General features: G+C 41.1%; 1 protein-coding gene across 1 annotated transcript in view; it reads right to left on the bottom strand.

Annotated features, from left to right (window-relative positions):
• GTPBP1 (GTP binding protein 1) overlaps nucleotides 1–19,458 on the bottom strand; it is a 1,054,512-nt gene extending 1,035,054 nt beyond the window's left edge. The window contains exon 1 of the mRNA XM_044074296.1: nucleotides 18,786–19,458. Coding sequence (XP_043930231.1) covers nucleotides 18,786–18,983 — 198 coding nt within the window. The 5' untranslated portion in view covers nucleotides 18,984–19,458. The remainder of the gene's footprint in view (nucleotides 1–18,785) is intronic.
• Between the last annotated feature and the right edge of the window lie 29 nt (nucleotides 19,459–19,487).

Genomic DNA, 19,487 nt, shown 5'->3' with positions numbered 1-19,487 from the left:
CCCTAGAACACCAAAAAGGAAAAAAACTAAGGGTAATGCTGCTCAATGCCAGAAGTCTCAATCTCAAGATGCTTCTCAATATGGAGAACATCGATGTCTGTGCTGTGACAAACCTGGTTCAAGGCTCCTGAGAGCACCCCAGCACTAACAGGTTTCACCTCATATCATACGTTCCGGCCCCAAAATCCAGACAACACCAAGAAAGGAGGGGGGGTGTCCATATTCATAAAGGACACCCACACCTCAAGGTTGGTGGCAACGCACGATGCATCGGAGACCATCCAGGTGCAATTAACCATAGGCAAGACTGCTCTGCAATTTGTAGCATGTTACAGGCCACCGTCTCAAACTCAGGACCCTCACATGGCCTTCCTGAAAACATTGGAGGGGATAAATGTATCTCCAAACACCATCATACTAGGTGACTTCAACTACCCTAATATAGACTGGGAACACTACTCAAGCCCGAACACTCTAACCCAAAGATTCCTGGAGTTCATAAACTCAAGTGCCATGGAACAACTAGTCACCATCCCCACAAGAGGTGAAAACATACTTGATCTCATCATCACGAACATGGGATCAAAATGTTCAACACCGGAAGTATACCCCTCACTGGTGAGATCAGATCATAAACTATTTAAAGAACCAAACTGAAAAACTGAAAAACATGTAAAGAAAATATAAAACTTGAAATGACCACCACGAGATAATGTTGTTTAGCGCTTTCTAGATTAATTGGTTTAACATTTGTCAGAAAGTGTTTGTAGATTATTGGTAGTACTAGAAAAATGTATATTATAAGATACAGTATTCCTGTCATTATATATGACCTTGTAAGGGAATTTTTAACAACAAGTCTGTTACATAAGAAATGCCAAAAAGAAAATTGGTTAAATCAGCGTGTACACATATTTATACAGTGCACTTATACATAGTTTGTATAACCATCACATATGGGATAAAGTATTCAATTTCATTGATATAAATACACATATATACATATTTTTTACATGACTAAAACATTATATGTACTAAAGAACAAGTGTTCATATTATTGGTTCTAAAATGAGCATGTTTTAATGTGATTATTTTTACTATTAAGCATTGTAATGTGCAATTTTTTTTAACATATACAGATGTAAGATGGTTTGATTACTGTGTTAGTCAATTTTGTGACATCATTTCCTATTATGCAATATAAAAGAAGAGGATGGGAAGACTCTTCTTTTGACGAAGTTCACGTATTAAATTGTGAAAGAAAGCGCTAAACAACATTATCTCGTGGTGGTCATTTCAAGTTTTATATTTTCTTTACATGTTTTTCAGATCATAAACTAATCTCGCTGGAGGTCCTCATCCCGCCCCCACCTGAAACAAAAAAGACCACAGTGAAAAACTTCTCAAAAGCCGATTTCACACTTCTAAAAACTAGTGTGGTCTCCTTTAAGGCCCCTGAGCCAGTGGTAAACATTACTCAAACCGCTGAATCACTTACAAATGCCTTCTACCAGCACCTACAGGACTGCATGGATCAGGCAATCCCAAACAAAACTAAGACTCTCTGTACCAAAGGCAAGCGTCCAGTCTGGTGGACCCCAGCCATAAACAAGCTCTACAACAAAAGGAGGAAGCTACTACAAGATAGAGCAAAATCCTTGAAAGGTAAGACACCTTTGATCATTATAAGTAAAAAACTAAGAGCTCTCATAAAATCATCCAAGGCAAATTGAGAGAAAAATCGCCAAGGACTCTAAAGACAATCATAAGGCCTTCTTTAGCTATGTTAGAAACCTAGGAGGAAACTCCCAGATATGCTCAGAATTAGTTCAAAATGATGTGAAAATTACTGAACCTACACACATTGCTAACATACTGGCTGACAGGTTCAGTGCAAACCTCTCCTTTTGGGGGGGAGGGGGGGAGAAATATCTATTCCAGAGGATTGTAGCCCCCCAAACATCTCCAACGCCCAGGTGAGAACTGCCCTCACTAAGGCAAAAAACACAGCATCCATGGGACCGGATGGTGTCCCCGGCTGTGTGCTTCATGAACTCAACGAGGAATTAAACCCACAGTTAGGACAGCTGTTTAATCTTAGCCTCACCTCAGGATACGTACCCAAGGAGTGGCGCACGGCGACTGTGGTCCCACTTCATAAGGGCGGTGCCTCCACAGACCCTGGAAATTACCGCCCCATTAGCTTGACAAGCCTTATCTGCAAAGCCATGGAGAGGATCATAATGGAACTCATAAAGACATAGGGAACTTGCAGACTTTGGATCCAACCCAGTTTGGCTTTGTCAAAGGCAGATCCTGCCTCTTAAACTTGGTTGACTTTTTCGAGACAGTCACCAAGGCCATTGATGAGGGAAAGGCAGTCCATACAGCCTACCTCGACCTGGCAAAGGCCTTCGACACAATACCCCACTCAGGTATCATCGAAAAACTCATCAGCTTGAATGTAAACCCATACATCACAAGATGGGTTGCAAACTGGCTAAGCGACAGAACCCACAGGGTCAGAGTTGCTGGAGCCATGTCAGACTCAAAGCCTGTCACAAGTGGTGTCCCACAGGGCTCAGTCCTGGGTCCACTCTTGTTCGGCATCTACTTTTCTGAAGTACAAGCAAACACAGGAGGGTTATGGCTGACAAAGTTTGCAGATGACTGCAAACTGGCGCCATAGTCGAAAACACATCTGACACAGATATCCTCCAGAAGGGCCTCACAGAAGCGGATAACTGGTGCCAGAGCCATGGCCTGAAGTTAAACGCCAAAAATGCATAGTCATACCCTTCGGGAAAAACAAGGTTACCCCTAGCTACCATATAGGTGACAATCCACTGAGCACAGAAAAAGTCATCAGGGATCTGGGGACCCAAGTTGACAGTAGTCTTCGCTTGACACTCATGTTGCTAAAGTAGTTAGGAAAACCTTCTATATCGCCCACCTGATCATGAAGGGATTCACATCTAGATCAAGGGAGGTCATCGTCCCCTGTACTCATCACTCATTAGACCTATGATTGAGTACAATGCCCGTTCGAATGTATCTGACCAGACACCTGATGCAGCTTGAAAGGCCCCAAAAGTTCCTCACCAAAAGGATAAAGGGTCTCAAAAATATGTCTTATGCTGCCCGACTGAAAGAACTCCAGCTTTATTCAGTCTCATACCGCTTGCTCAGAGGTGACCTGTGCCTGACATATAAGGCCATGTCAAACCCAGATTTGATGAATATGCTTCACCTCAAAAATCTAGATCCCTCAGAACCACAAGGGCGGAGACTTAAACCTTGACACGGTTATAAATAGAACGTGCTGGAGGGACAGATTCATCACCCAGAGACTCCCTATGCTGTGGAACAAAATCCCGGTACATGTGAGGCAGAGCACCTCGCTGGCCTTGTTCAAGAGGAATCTTGACCAATGGATGGGAGATCGCAGATATACCCCAGGGATTACTTCAGTGTCACTGCTTGACAGAGGCACAGAAAAATGATAGGCATAGTTTTTATTCAAACTAAAGGGGTGGCGAAAGCCACATAACTATGGGCTAGGCTTATAAATGCCCTTGGGCAGATAGCCTAGTATGAACCTATGAACCTATAAATATGAGAAGTGCTGATCCTTGTTTTAATAAAACTGGTCTACTTTTATTTTATGGTTGTGGTAACTGTGCTGGTTGTTTGTCTTTCTGCTTCTCACTGTGTTACCAGCATTGGCTTGTATGTGTACTGGGGCCTCCACCTCCTCTTTTGCTGCTGTTTATTCCGGGCCAATGCCTTACACCACATGGTTGAAGGAACACCTGTTGAATTGGACTACAATCCTGATAACAGGATGCAGCAGAAATGGCTAAATACGAGGACACCATTGAGCAACCCACCATTTTGGAAGGTAATTACTCAGATTTCCTGGATGGTGACAGTTTTAATGACTTTGCAAGGAGAACAAAGAAGGTGGAAGATTTATATAAGGTGAAAAGACTGCAGCATCAGCATCTTTATATGGAAGCCTGTTTACACTTCAATATAATCCCCAGAGGTATGCAGGTATTGTGTATGCCCACTTATGGGGAAGCCCATCCCCAACTTAAGAAATAGCAAAAAATGAATCTTGATCTGGGATATGGCTACATTCGATTGATCCTAGAACACTTTGAACTCCTTCGCAAGGCTAATCTACTTAAAAATGAACTGTTGGGCAGCTCAAAGATAAACCTTATGAAAGAACCCTGGAAAAAGTGCAACAATATAGCAAGCTATGAGTTAAACAAACCAAAACGAGGAAACAGCAGCATAACTACAATGATTTCAGCAGGGGCAGTGTGTTTGTGTGGGCAAGACAATATGAAAGGGAGAGCAAAGAATAACTTATTTTACTACAGAACATACTACTTAAACCACAGAAGCTATGGAAGCAGCACTTCCAACAATGGAGGAAGTCCAATATCAATGCCACTACTGCTCCCAATATGGTTAAGAATGCACAGAGTTTGGATTACAACAGAAATCAATCAAGGCAACAACACGCCACCTTCAAACCAGGATTTGAACATGTACTTGGAAAACCTAGAGTTGAAATGGGTACTGACTACAAGCGCAAAATTCCCCTGGTATTAATACAAATGTATGTCTCAAACCTGCTCTAAGAAGGAGGAAGTTACATGCATAATGTTTTCATTGGTTTTCCGATTTGTGAGCAGTATGATTGGTTGGTAGGTTTTAAAAATATATATATATATGGATGTGATTAAGCGTTTATGAACATGCAAGCGCTTATCCTTGTATTAAGAAGGTTATATTATTTTATGGTTACGGCAGCTGTCCTGGTTATGTCTTTTTGCTCATCGTGTTACCAGGACTGTTGTGTTTAATGGGGCCGCCTTCTCTTTTGCAGATGTGAATAGAGTCAATTATTTTATTCAGTCATGTCTACCATCTCTGCAACTATGGCCCCAAATGTGTTGGAAGAAAGATCTTTGGACCAGTCCACAAACCTCATTAAAACAATTACAGTAAACTCAATTAACCAACACCCATGGGGATTGGTAGAAGCTGGAAAACTGTAGTTTCTGGTTGTTTAGAGTTGCCATTTAACATAAGCCTGACTAATACTGTACCCTATACTATTTGTTTGGTTTAAACTTGTTCTCAGGTTGGGGAGAGGGGAAATTTATTCACATCTTCCTTTTTAAAACTAAAATTGTAAGGTACATTTCTGCAGGGGGGAATACAAAGTGCAACACATGAAAATTATATTGTATTTTTTTTTTTTTTTTTTGCCGATTGCTTGAGTTCTGGTTAACTAATTGAGAGCTTACTATACTATCACCAACATTCCAAACAGCCCAACACCAAGAGTTGCATTTACACCAAAACGTACCAATTAAAAACAGATCAGGTACCAAGGAATAAATGGACCATCCACACTAGACAATGCTTTGAGGAATTTTTTTTTTTAAAATTGATTCTCAAAGTTTATAACTATGAAAATAATAAAGAACACTCCACCTGGAACCTTCAAACTGAAGAACAGCTAACTAGCTTTATACAGCTGGTGACTAGTATTTAAGAAAGTGTCATCTCAGAACGGTGTGCTTTTAGACTGTGGTAGGAGGCCACACATCAGCAATCAAATGCTTGTGTGGTCACAGTACTTGAGTTTAAGCAGTTTACTTCACCCATGTCCTTGTACTTCCCAGCTTTTTACGTTAATTTGAAATGGCACAGGTTGCTGTAACCACCTCTTCCACCATGTTTTACTTAACATTTGCTAACCGGGGTAGAGCACAGAATATATGATCAATTTCAGACAAGCCGGGGGAGGTTACAGCTGGGGAAAAATGAAAAAGGCTCAAGTACCTTGAAATATACATGAGGTAAATTAGGTCACAACAGCAGGAACAAGTAATTTTAATAGAAAACATGCAGTTATTTGCAATTCTAGTATATTTCAGGTGTGTATGTGGGGGGGGGGGGGGTAGTGGTGAAAAGGCAACGGTTTTGTAGTTTAAAATTTTTGAAAAATTGTGATACAAGATGTTTTATTCTTTACCAGTAAGCCCCCTAGCCAATTGTTTTGCAGAGGTGCTCCCACTTTGGGTAGAGGGTGCTGAATCTGCATATTTTAGGTTCATAGGTAGGTACTAGGCTACCTGCCAGAGGGCATTTATAAGCCTAGCCAGAGTGTCAGCTTTCACCGCCCCACTGATTAACTGAGCCTCTGTCAAGAGCAGCCAATGAAGAGATCCCAGGGGTGTATTTTCTGTTACCCATCCACTATTCTTACCATGCGAGTTCTGTCTAAGCCAGTTGGCAACACATCTCATAACATAGGGGTTTATATTCAGGCTGGTGAGTATTTCTATAATTCCCGAGTGGGGAATGGTGTCAAAAGCCATGGAGAGGTCAGGGTAGGCTGTGTGAACTACCTTCCCCCCATCTATGGCCTTGGTGACTGTCTCGAAGTCAACCAGGTTTAGTAGGCATGATCTGCCCTTAAAGCCGAACTGGGTCAGGTCAAGTGTTTGGAGGTTCCCAATGTCTTAATGAGTTCCATGATGATGCACTCCACAGTTTTGTAGACCAGACTAGTCAGGCTTATGGGGCGATAGCAGGGTCAGTTGTGGTCCCTCCTTTGTGGAGCGGAATAACTGTTGCTGTGCACCATTCTATGGGCACGTAGCCTGTGGAGAGGCTGAGGTTGAGCAGCATGTTTAGGTGGGGGGTTAGTTCGTTCAAGATGCAGCCTGGGACACCATCTGGCCCCATTGATGATGTACTTTTATCAGGGCTGTTTTCTGGGACACTACACTTTTCCGGTACTGTTGTGGGCCCTTTTGGGGGCGAGGGGGGAGGGGTGAAGTTTGCACGGAATCTGCCAGGATGTTGGCAATATCAGTGTGTTCAGTATATTCTATACTAGCTCAGAGCATATCTGAGCGTTGCCACAGATTCTTGATATAGCTAAAGTAGGCTTTGTGGTTATCTTTCGAATCCTTGGCTATTTTTCTTTTGAAGTTAGCTTTGGAGGATTTTATGAGGGACCTTAGTTTCTTACAGATACTGATCAGGGATGTCTTTCCTTCTTGAGATTTGCTTTTCCTGAACTACTTTCCTCCTACTATTGTATAGCTGTTTATGGCAGGGGTCCACCAGACTGGTTTCCTTCTCTTAGGGGAGTGAGGCTTGGTTTTGCAAGGGATGGCACAATCCATGCATCCTTGTAGGTGCTCAGAGAGTGCATTTGTAAAGGTTCCTGCATCTTGGACACATCCTTTAGCATGGGGCTATGAAACTTACCACCTCTGTCTTAAGTAAGGTGAAGTTAGCTACAGAAAAGTTTTCACTGTGGTTTCCTTGGCTGGAGGTGGTGGTGTGGACAGAGTGATTAGTTTATAGTCTGATCTAACCAGTGACAGGTTGACCTCCGGTGTGGAACACATGTCATGTTGGTGATGACCAGGTCCAATATGTTTTAACCTCTGGTAGGGGAGTTTACCAGCTGATCCAGGGCATTTGAGTTGATAAATTCCAGGAAGCGTTGTACCTGGGAGTTTGTACTTTAGTAGTCTTCCCAGTTAACGGTAGGGTAATTGAAAAAAAATCGACCAATATCAGGGTGTTCGGTAGGGCCTTCATGTTTTCCAGTGTCTCCAGAAAGTCGGAGTGGTGGTCCTGGAGGGTGATCTGTAGCAGGCCACAATTTACATTGCAGACTTGCCTGATGTTAGCTGCACATGGATGATCTCAGAGGTATCCTTGATGAACATGGATACACCCCCCCTCCTTGTGTTTCGGTCCATATTCTGTAGCCAAAAATGTGAGGTGCGAGTTGTAGCCCGGTAGTGCTGGGGTGCTCTGTGGAGCCTTGAACCAGGTTTCAGTTACTGCACAGATACGTCAACGTTCTCCATACTGAGGAGTGCTTCGAGCACGTGCATTTTGAGATGGCGTTTAGTAGCATAACCCTCTTTTTTTTTTCTTTATTTGTGCTGTTTACGGAGGTGGGTTTGACTTTTGAGCCTTGCCTAAAAAAAGGCACTATGGGGGCAGCAAGAGCCTTGGCCAGTATTCAAAAGCCTAGGGGTGACAGATGCAAGCAGTCTCTTGCTAAGCAATGAGGCTCGATCAGGTCGTCCCAGGCTGACAGACACTGGATCCCCTTTGAATGACACCAGAAGCTTAGCCAAATTGTTGAAATTGATCATTTTTTCTTTGTACTGCAGTATTTTTTGTGAGGGCACGATGCTGGTCAGGGTCATACCTGCCTGGGCTACATGCTCAGAGAGCTCTTCCATGTCTCATGTAGTCCAGGGAGGTACGTCTCAGGTCATTCACAACATGAACAATGACAGTCATATTTGTACTTGTTCTGGAGTGACCCGAGTGCTTGTGTTGTGGTGGATTCTGGCTCCCGACAGGCAGCTAACAGTAACCTTGTCCAGCCTAGTGTGTGGGACGTCAGTGTGCCTGACTATAGAGTCACCTATTACTAGTATGTTATTTCACCTGAAGGGCTGTGATTGTGCGGCACACTGACTGTGTTTTATGTGTTGTCTAGTTTGTGATGGGAGGTGCAAGTTTTTTGGGTGTCTGCTTTGGAGATCTCGGATGCTTTTGCAGGTTTTTACTTAGAGCCTCAGAGTATGATTTTCTGCCAGTGCTGGTTAAGTATGTCTATGTCAGGCTGGAGGTGTGGTGCAAGTGTTAACCTTCTCCCCATGACTGCCTGTTCCAATCTTGGGTGGAGAGAGCTTAGCCTCCAATTTAGCTATATAATTCCATCTCTCGCATATGTTAAATGTTTTGTGGTGGGAGGAGATGGTTGTCTGTGTACATGAGGCAGTTGTAACATTGCCTCAAGATACCCAGGTTCACCAGCTGGACTGGAGAGTATACCTGAAATTGCCCTTTGGTCATGCCTGAATAGTAGGGTAAGCTGCTTGGTTGGTGAGGGGTGAATAATGAGCCTTGCCCTGCTGGGCAATCAAGTGTCAGGATATATTAGTGCTGGACTGTACGATGCTTTTTAAGTGCTTAGGTTGAGAGTTAGACTACTTTCAATGGGTAAAACTGAAGAGGAGACTTGGTGGAGCTGGGACAAATTTAGCCCTAGCTAACCGGCGCTGCCCAGTCATGCAAAACCATGCAAACGCGGTTTTTACAGCAGGGAAATGAAAGAAAGATAGAAATTAGCCCAAAATGGCCTATAAACTACTAACTTCTGGGCTGGAACCACTCCTCCAGGGACAAATGGCTGCTCAAAGCTCCCTCCCTCTCTCACAGGTGAACAGAGAAACCTCCTTCTATCCAAGTAAGGTATGGGCAACTCAGAAGAGTGCAACACAACCCTGAATTCAGCACTAATCTGAAAACTGGACTATACTAATTTAGAAAGGTGAGAAACAAGGAAATAATTTTTTTTTTTTTGAAAAGATAAGGCACAAACAGTAAAAAATACACTTCAAACGGCTTTAGATGACTACAAGCAATCAGAAAAGGTTTTTAAACAAATTACCCAATTAGCCAGTAAAAAAAATCTCAAAACTGAGCCATGCTCCTGCAGTCTTCAGACAAGTTCTAACTGCACACTCCTGCCACTGGGGTGCAGGGAAAACCTCTCCAAAAAAGAAGGCCTGGATTTAAATTATACAAACAAAGCTAGATTCAGCAGGCCTGGATCTAGTCTATGCTACAGCAAACAAGGCGCACCAATTTCATTAAGAAACAGTTCAAATATGCAGGCAGTACAAGCCTTTAACCAGAAATTCCCAGCTCAGAAGGGCAGAGTCCAGCCTCTCCTCCCACAAAAGTGCAGACCATGAACCTTCTTAATGTAAAATAACTGGCCTGAAGCTCAAGTGCTTAAATCAGAACTAATACACTTTTAGAATAAACAGACACTGCTCAATCAGCAGTTCCCAACTTAGAAGATGTAAGCTACCCGTCCTGCCACAAGAGTGCAGACCACAAACCTTCTTAGTGTAAAACTGGTCTGAAGCCCAAGTGCCTAAACCAAAGGGCTTAGAATGAGTTACACCAAGCAGTAATAAAATACAATTGAGTACTTTTAAGTTGATGCAAAAGCAAAATAAAGTAATAAAGGAAGAAATGCAAATACAATAAAAGCAGAAGAATACAGTGCAAATTTTTTTTTTTTTGAGTGAGCAAATGAGATGGGCCCAGGAGGAGTATCCTTCAAATACAAATTTACAAGAGAGGCAGGCAGTTTCAAAGCCACCAAGATTAACACCAAAACAAAAACAGGGTGGGTGGGGAAATGGAGAAAGCCACAACCTCCAGCTAGATAGTACTCAATGAAACAAATAAAATCAATTTAAATGCTGTATTTGAAAAAAGTGCAGATAAAGATGTACTTAAATTCACTTGTACGTCCAGTTGATTGCATGTAGGTCTTAGCTGGCCAAAGCTCAGAGTTATTGGCAAGCACTTGGATTATTAGGTTCTACATCCAAATGCTACCTATTAATGTTAAAGGTTTACAATCACAAGAGCCATTTAAGAGTTTGCTGAAAGATGAGCATGAAGTTCTATACACTCTTTGTACCATGCAAAAAGACAGATCATTTTAAAAAGTGTTAGCCTCTCAGCAGATCATACAGCTTTTGTTAGGGAATTTCAGCAATTCAATAAAAAACACACACGCGACTCATTAAAACTTGATGAGCTCAGTTACAATAATTTCCAAACATGAAACCCAGGTAGTATTCTAAAGCAACAAGCCTTTATACATCAGACAAGCGATCCTCAGTAACGCCCGCACAAAAAAAAAAAAAAAAAAAAAAAAAAAAAAACACACTTTACAATGTTAAACATATCAAGCTTTTATACACTTAGAAGCAGGTGTAGAAAGTATATGTATTGTTTCATTTTAAATAAGCCTATTCCAGGCAAATATAAACAGGGTAGTAAAAGTGCATTTAATAGCAAGTACCCACCCAGACTGCTATTAATTAGATCAAACTAAATCCTTGTTAAGGAAAACACTACCTATCTATTTGCAACCCACATTCCAAAATCAGGTATTAAGAAAAGCGTAACATACACTAGTAGATAGACAACTAAAATTCCTTTCGGCTAACTAGTTCAATGAAGCCTAAAATTAGGTCTGTGATAACTAAAAATCGTATGCACAGGCAGATTAAGTAAAAAAAAAAAAAAAATCTAACTAGGTAGATACAAAGGAAAAAAAAACAAAAAAAACAAAGCTATCCAAGAATAAAAATTACCCAATTAGAACACTATAAATACATATTTTGTGTAATACTCATAAGCATGTATTAATGTGCATAAAAACTAAGGAGAAATGTCAGTGCTTTACAGTTGAGAGAAAAAATAAAATAAAACCACATGTCATGACAGTTCTCGTTTACAGACCAAAAAATATTTATACAATGAAAACCAGTAGGAGAAAAAAAAAGTGGATGAAGTAAACAAGTAATGTATAAAAGTGTGTAGGTGCGTGTATGAGCATACACCAGTATGCTAAATGGGGGAATTGTACCAAAACTTTATTAACAGCTTCATGGAGGGAAAAAAGTGTGGTTTGATTCCATCATTTAAATCTCTGGTGTGATGCAAGAGATTACTAAACCTAATCAAATTAGAATGCAGGTTAAAAATAAACATTTATACACATGCTTCACATTTTTTTTATTTTTTAGTATGCTTGGCACCTTTAGTACACAGTATTTTTCCAGCATTTCCAGTTTCTGTGGTGGAAAAAGCAGCTCGATATTTGTTCTCTTCTTGAGAGTAACATTCTTCAATGTAACAGTATGGTTATTAAGGACATACAGTGTTGGCCTCAAGTTTCACTGCTGTTACAACTACAGTAATTAGATCACCCCTTAAGAGTCTCATAAAACAGAGGAGTGTCTTACCACAAAGAGAGCTGACACTATCCTGCTACATGCAGAGTAGGACGACTTCTGGACACATTCAAGTTTCTGCAATTGTGTAGTATTTAAAACACACACAGATGCACTATACTCGATAACAGGACATACTGAACAAAGAGTTAAGTTCCCCATCTCCAAGTGCCACCTCTCCAATCTCTACTAGTGACACAGCAAGAAATTTTTAGTTACCATTAGGTATGGCCTAATAACATTCATCAAATTTAAGACATGAATCTACTAGAACCCTGTCTCTCATATGGGACTGCAGATGGAATGCAACTATCCACTGCCTAGGGATACTCGGGACTGCAGAATCCATAATGCACCACCACACATTTTTAAACATTTATTTTATTTTTGTTAACTGGGATGGTCTGACCGGACGAGGTCCATTTTCATGGAAGACGCGGGGAGAAAAGCTCCACTTACATGAAAAATAGCCCATCACAGCAATACTTGCATCAAAAATGGCATATTACAGCAATTATACAAAGTGTAGAAAAAGCATTTGTTCTACTAGTAGTATGTAGTGAGATGGAAAAACAGTACGGACAATTCAAATTAGCAAATACTTACATATGTACATTCTATTTGTAGTGAGAAACAGATTACAACTATAAAACACTTCTGTCAAGGGATAACAACATTTGGAAGAACCATGCTTACTGGGCATGTACAAAACAGTGAAAGAGATAGTGCAGAGGTAGCAAAGTTTAGGACTATGACACAAAGACAGCCAATAGCTTATGACATGGACCGTAAGGGCGTTTTTGAATTGAGTGGTATTTGATGCAACAGTCATGGATGTGGGGATAGCATTCCAAGTTTTAGCTATAATGTGTGAAAACAGCTTTGGCGGCTGTATTAGCTGAGGTAATAGTGAGAAGTGAATTACTGGCAGAGCGGAGTGGACGATTTGGAGTGGTTAGTAATTGCTTTAGTGCAGGAGTTTTGTCAGGTTGTTTTACGCTGTTGTATATGACAAGTTGGTAATAGTAACCGTGGAAGTTCAAGCCACTGGAGTTGCCCGAGAGGTATGCAGTGATGGGAACTGAATGGGGAATTTGTAGCAAATGTGGCAATTTTGCTATAGCAAAACTCAAGTATGTCTAGGTTAGATTTTCTGACATAAGTGAGAATTGGGGCTGCATACATTAGTGTAGAAAGTGGGTTTGAGCTAGGGTGACTTTAGCCTGATCCGATAGAAAGTCTTTTTGTCTGTATAAAGGAACCCATTTTTGTGCGTACTTTTTTATAGTTTGAGAGATGTGGATGTCAAAGTGGAGAGTGTTGCCTGGGTGAAATGACGGTACCATTACTGGAAGAGAAAGAAGGAAAGTGGAGAGGTTTTTGATTTGTTTGCGGTGAATAGAAGTAGTTTTGTTAGGATTTAAGATGAGTTGAATATTAGTGATCCACCTTTCAATTGAGGCAAATGATTCCTGGGCGAGCTGCTGTAGGATGGTGAGAGATGGGGCTGAGCAGATTAGGGTGGAATCATCTGTGGAATCATCTGCATACTGGATTAATGAGGCCTGCACGGTAGAGGTATGTAGGTTGTTGGTGAGTAGTGGGCTCAATATGGAGCCTTGGGGTACACCAATGGTGGTGGAGTAGAGGTGATAAACTCCTTGCCACTGGACAGCTTATTGGCGTTCTGCTAGGTAATGTTTACACCAAGTAATAGTGGTGAAGGCTACAGAGGTTAGAGTATCTATTAGTATGGTGTGAGAAACCATGTCACATGCTTTTGAGAGGTCAAGGAATATAGCAGATACAAATCTGTTATTCCTATGCTGGTTAACCAGGTTTGTAAAGGAGAGAAGGGCTGTGGTTTACTATGGTGCGAGTGGAAACCATGTTGTGTAGGGGAGAGGAGATAGTTTGAGTTTAGGAAATACATGACTTGAGAATGTATGCATTTCTCTAGTATCTTTGATTAAGGAGACAAGATGGCAATAGGGCGGTAGTTGGAGAAATCATAAGAGGATCCACCCTTAAGGGGAATAATGTAAGAGGATTTTCCACAGACGAAGGATATACAATTCCTGTATAGAGCAGTTAAGGATGGAAACTGGGTAGCATATGGAGTAGACAGCCATTTTTTTAGGAAATGTACTGGTAAACTATCTGAAGCCGCGGTGGTACAGCAGTAGCATTGTTGCCTCACAGCTAAAGGTTCTCCTGTTCGATTCTTGGCTGGAGTGCCTTCTGTGTGGAGTCTGCATGTCCTCCCCGCGGTCAAGTGGCCTCTGAAAGACATGCGTGCATGGGCGTAGTTTTGTTGAAGGTTGGGCTGGCAACTCGGCACAAAAAAAAAAAAATATATAGACTACCAATCATTAGCGGACCGGAGTTCCACTGTGGTGGCCCCTAACCGGGAAAAGCTAAAGACAAAACTGGTAAACCATCTGCTGCAAGAGTAGTGGGTTTCAGTTTTAAGAGGTATTTCTTTATTGTAGAGGTTGGGATGGATGAGAAGGTAAGGGGAGAATAGTTCTTGGGGGCTGTTGGCATGGGTGTGTAGCTATTTCTGGATACTAGCGTAGATAGAGAAGTAATGGATTCATTAAAGTGTTTGGCTGAATTTTGAGGCTATATCACTATCTGTATTTGTGGAGGTTGAGGTGGGAGTGGGTGTGGTGGTTTTACCCAATCTATTGTGGTTTTCCAGAGTTTTGCCAAAGGTAAGGTATTATAAGCGGCAAGTCCTACACCTTGGCTTTATATTTTATTAAATGTTATACAGATACCCTTTACCTTCACTAAAGGAATACAAGGGAAATTATCTTATACTTTTCTACCAGTGCTGCAGACCCTCTGAGCGGTATTCCTCAATGTTAATCTGCAGACTGTACCAGCATTAAGAGATGGAGTTAATAACCTTGTTTACTTGCAGGTAACACACACTAGACAGTTGTACTGTGTGATGTTAGGCCTTTTGCAGGTAGTAGTCCCCTAGTGTGGCGAGCCTTACAATTGGCGGTGGGGGGGGGGGGGGGGGGCAGGCTGGTTAGGGCAAACAAGAGAGTTTACAGTCCCTAGGAAGGAGAAGGAGATATGGTTAAGATTAGGGCAAGGAAAAGCACAGTTAACAGTAAAATACACTTTCCAAAAATTAATTCACTTTAAGCCAGTTAACAGCTCATATAGTAGCAGCATAAATAGTCCGTTTTTGATTTACAGTACTTAGATTTTAAAGCAGCTGGATTATGACCAGTCCCCTAGTGTGCAGCAGTACAAAACAATTTAAACAGATTATTGCGCTTTGAAACAGTAGATAAGCACTTTCAAAAGGAGCTAAATACAAGTCAGTTTGCTTTTACAGTAGGTCTCTGTAAAGCATCTAGTTTCAATAGTCCCTTTACATGTGCTCATGCACATTTAGAGCAGTAAATTCGCTTTGTAACCGCCAAGAGCACCAAAAATGCACTTTACCCATTTTTAAGGTGCTTTCTAACTGTATTAAAAATGTCAGTTTGCTTTACAGTAGGTATACTTAAAGCGTCTAGTTTCAACGGACCTTTTTTGAGTGAAGCAGTTCCTTCACATGTAGAACAGTGAAAGTACTTTGTGGCAGCTAAAAGCACTAGAAATGTACATTAATACAGTGTACAAAGCACCTTTGATTAGCTAGCTATAACAGTGAGTTTGCTTCTATAGTAGGTATACGTTAAGGCATCTAGTTTCAATGGTCCCTTCGTGTGCAACAGTGCACTCGCATTTAGATCCTTAAATGCACTTTATATCAATTTTAAGCACTTTGTTATGGCTACATTAGTGTCAGTTTGCACTTAGCTGTAAGTCTACTTACAGACAATTGAGAATTAACAGTCCCTTATCGCTTAACATTACATCCTTTTTATTTTAGGAAAAATAGCTACAAACTAGTGCTAGAACAACGGGCACATTAGGCATATGATCCTATATTAGTATGATAGAAATCGGCATATATATTGAACTTCATACCAACAGATGTTCAATGAAGAACTGTCTTGTGAGACATTACAGTCATAGGTAAAAATATACAACTTTCATACTGACTAATTTTACTGATCCAACCGGTGGTGCAGTCAGAAACAGACCAAACAGAGGTCGTGAAACAGATCCCTGTGGACTCCTTCTCCTCTTCTTTTGGCTGCTCCAGTTAGGGGTCGCCACAGCAGATACACTGTTTCCATTTCTTCCTGTCCTCTGCATCTTGCTCTGTCACACCAACCACCTACATGTCCTCTCTCAACACATCCATAAACCTCATCTTAGGCCTCCCTCTTTTCCTGTTACCTGGCAGCTTCATCCTTAGCATCTTTCTCCCCAATATACTCTGCATCCCTCCTCAGCACATGTCCAAACCAACGTAACTGTCTCCAAACCTTCCAACCTGGGCTGACCCTCTAATATACTTACTCCTAATCCTTCCATCCGCATCACACCCAGTGACAATCTTAACATCTTCAACTCTGCCACGTCAAGCTCCGACTCCTTCCTTTTTGTCAATGCCACCGTCTCCAACCCATATAACATAGCTGGTCTCACTACCCTCTTGTAGACCTTCCCTTTCACTCTTACTGGTACACATCTGTCACAAATCACTCCTGACACTTCTCCACCCACTCCATCCTGCCTGTACTCTTCACCTCTCTTCCACACTCACCATTACTCTGAACTGTTGAGTGGACTCCACACCCTAATATTTTTAAACATTAGAACAAGATATTTTCTGTTAGCTAGTCAGGTCATCACCCATCTAACTATACAGTATCTGACTTGGTTTGAATTTTACCATTGCCTGCACTAATCATAAAAGACTAAATCAAATGCCTTGGCAAAATCCATGTAGATAAACATCTGCTGAAATTCCATTAAACAGTGAGCAAATAATGTGCTCATAAAAACTAAAACAGATTAGTCATAGCTGATTTAATAAGACAGGGGAGATTTTTGTGGCCCAACAAGAGTAGCATACTGATCTTTTCCTACTACTGTCTGAATGGGGAGAAACATTGGAGTAGGTTCCAGCCCAATGCCTGGGTATTTCATAGAGTGTGTTTTCTGTGCAAGTGTTACTGTGGTCTGACGTGCAATGAAGTCTGGATTTTGTAAAGTAATGTTCAGCAAGCTTTAGTTTTGGTGGAGCAGAGAGGTTTTGTTGCTCAAGGTATTCAGTAAGTGTGAGGAAGTCAGACTGCCCCAGCACAGTTCAAAATGGGCTACAGTGACTAGTACAGAATACAACCATGTCATCAACACACACAAGATGCGTAGGGGGTGTTAGTAATGGGCAAGGTCTTTAAAAAAATGATGCTGGCAAAGCCAGGACTAGCTGGCTATTGTATTTGAGGTTGTAATCTTGTGTGGAGCAAGACACTCATTATATACAAGACTGTTGTTATTACTTAAGTGGGTGGTAATGGCATGAGTAAAGGTTTAGAATTTGCCCGAAGTAGCTTGTAATGGAAAGTAGGTTACTACTACAAGATTAATCTGTTTGAGAAGAGTGTTTTAGGCTAATGGTTTTGCTTTCAGATGCATTTTGTAGTACACTACTGCCATACCTTTGTCAAGGTACAGAATCAAAGTTGCAATTAGACTGTGGGGAAAATGATGCAAGATTTATTTTGTGGTACATGCTTTGGGTTTATAAGAGGAGACTGGACAGGTTCGGAGGACCTGGGAAGGTCTGCATTGTCTTTTAGTAAAAAAAAAAAAAATAGAATAATATGGTAAATGTGTAAATTGTTTTACAATCTGTCTTAACTTACTGTCAAGTAACAGAAGGGTGAAATACTATTAAAAGAAAGCATTTCAGTCTATACTGTGATTACAACCCACTTTACAACCTTTGGTACAGATACATAACTACTGAAGCAAACAAAATATACATACAAAAGAAACTTGCATGGAAGATTTGCAACTGCTTATCAGAACACTGCACAGAAGACTGAAACGGTCTAATCAATGTCTAAGTGAATGCAGAACATGGCAAAAACAGGTTAAGGATCCACGTACAGGATTATCGTCATGTAAACACGCACACCCAAAAATAATCAAACTGAATTACACCTACCAATGCTTTTTGAAGCTTATTAGCATTAGTTAAAAAATATTTTTTGAAACACCGTACATATGCAACCAGACAAAAAACAGGTTTCCAAAAAATGGTTTAGTGTTATAAAAGTGACGCTCTCCGATTTCTTAAAATCCCGCATTAAAAAATGGACAAACATTCCAAACTGAATGGATTCTTTACTAGTCCCAGTCAGAAAACTTAAGGCTATCAAATGAAGCTGCTCAAACATGCGGTTATTTTATACTATATACCAATGGTTCATAACCAAGCAAGTTGTCAAACTTGGTAAAGCAACACACTGCCAACATGTCTCGTGTCGTGGCTAAAAAGGGTCTTTAGGGTCAGCAGTTCACAAAGCTGGTTACCAAATAAAAACACATACACCTGCAGTCCTGCACAAAACTTCAAAATATTTCAATAACTACTTCAGACCAAGCCACACTAGATATTTCAGTAAACTTGAATGTTAAAAGACTTCCTAGACAAAAAAGGAAAAAAAGCAACCACTTAATTCCTGACAAAAGGGCTCAGGTGTACAAAACTGTAGCCATAAAAAAATCCGTTTTCGTATGCCAAACGTGATACTGTAACATGCTCAATGCAACAGTTCCAAATGAAGGAGGTACAATAAACACAGAATCTGGTAAACCAACCTGGCAAAAAGATCACCCCGTCCGTTTTCATCCTCAGTGCATCACCCCTGTTAACATACCAAATACGCCCCTTCTCCTAAAATATTCGGTCTCATCCTAAAGACAGGAGAAGTTCAATAGCATTCGGCCTACCTTACTAGTCAAATCAATTTCGGACTCCCCATTCAGAGTCTCTCCATCCACCTCAGCACAAACACCCTTACTGCCCGCGGCCGGTGCAAACATGCAGGCCGGCACCGGCGACTCGGGTATCACCGGAGAGCCTAATGCAGAACAACTTTCCATTGGAGACGCAGCCCTCGTCCCACTGGCTACTGCAGACGACGCCATAATCCGTCTGATTAGTATTTGGACCAAGTTTCTCTAGGAGTAATATAAACAGAGCTTCTCCCAATAAGAAAGACGTATGCAATCGAAGATGATAGTACAGCCAATCAGAAGGACCCAGTCATATTCTTCCCCCAGCTGCTTATTTTACACGCTCTGGTTTCAATTAGTTAACCCAAGTTTGCCTTCCTGTACGGTTGGATACTTCAGCTGTTTTAGTTCTTCTATAGACCTCATCGAGCAGCTACGCTTCAATGTGAAAACAGAAACGCCTGAACCGGTTAGCCAACCATAGCAGGCGCTGCACTCATTACATCACTCCTATGTAACGATGCATTGCTGCGAACTGTGTTCGCGATTACTTACACCATCGTACTACGATGATAGTTTTATTTTCCAAACATATATTTATAATACAATTTAATAACTAGCACGTATTTTCCTTGCAGGGTTGAAACAAATGTTTAGAAAGAATCATACAACAGTCACTTCAGCTGTAATGAAAAT

This window comes from Protopterus annectens, chromosome 1.part0 (assembly GCF_019279795.1).
Source record: "Protopterus annectens isolate FY-2018-M chromosome 1.part0, PAN1.0, whole genome shotgun sequence".
NCBI lineage: Eukaryota > Metazoa > Chordata > Ceratodontiformes > Protopteridae > Protopterus > Protopterus annectens.
This window is presented reverse-complemented; position numbering and strand designations above follow the sequence as displayed.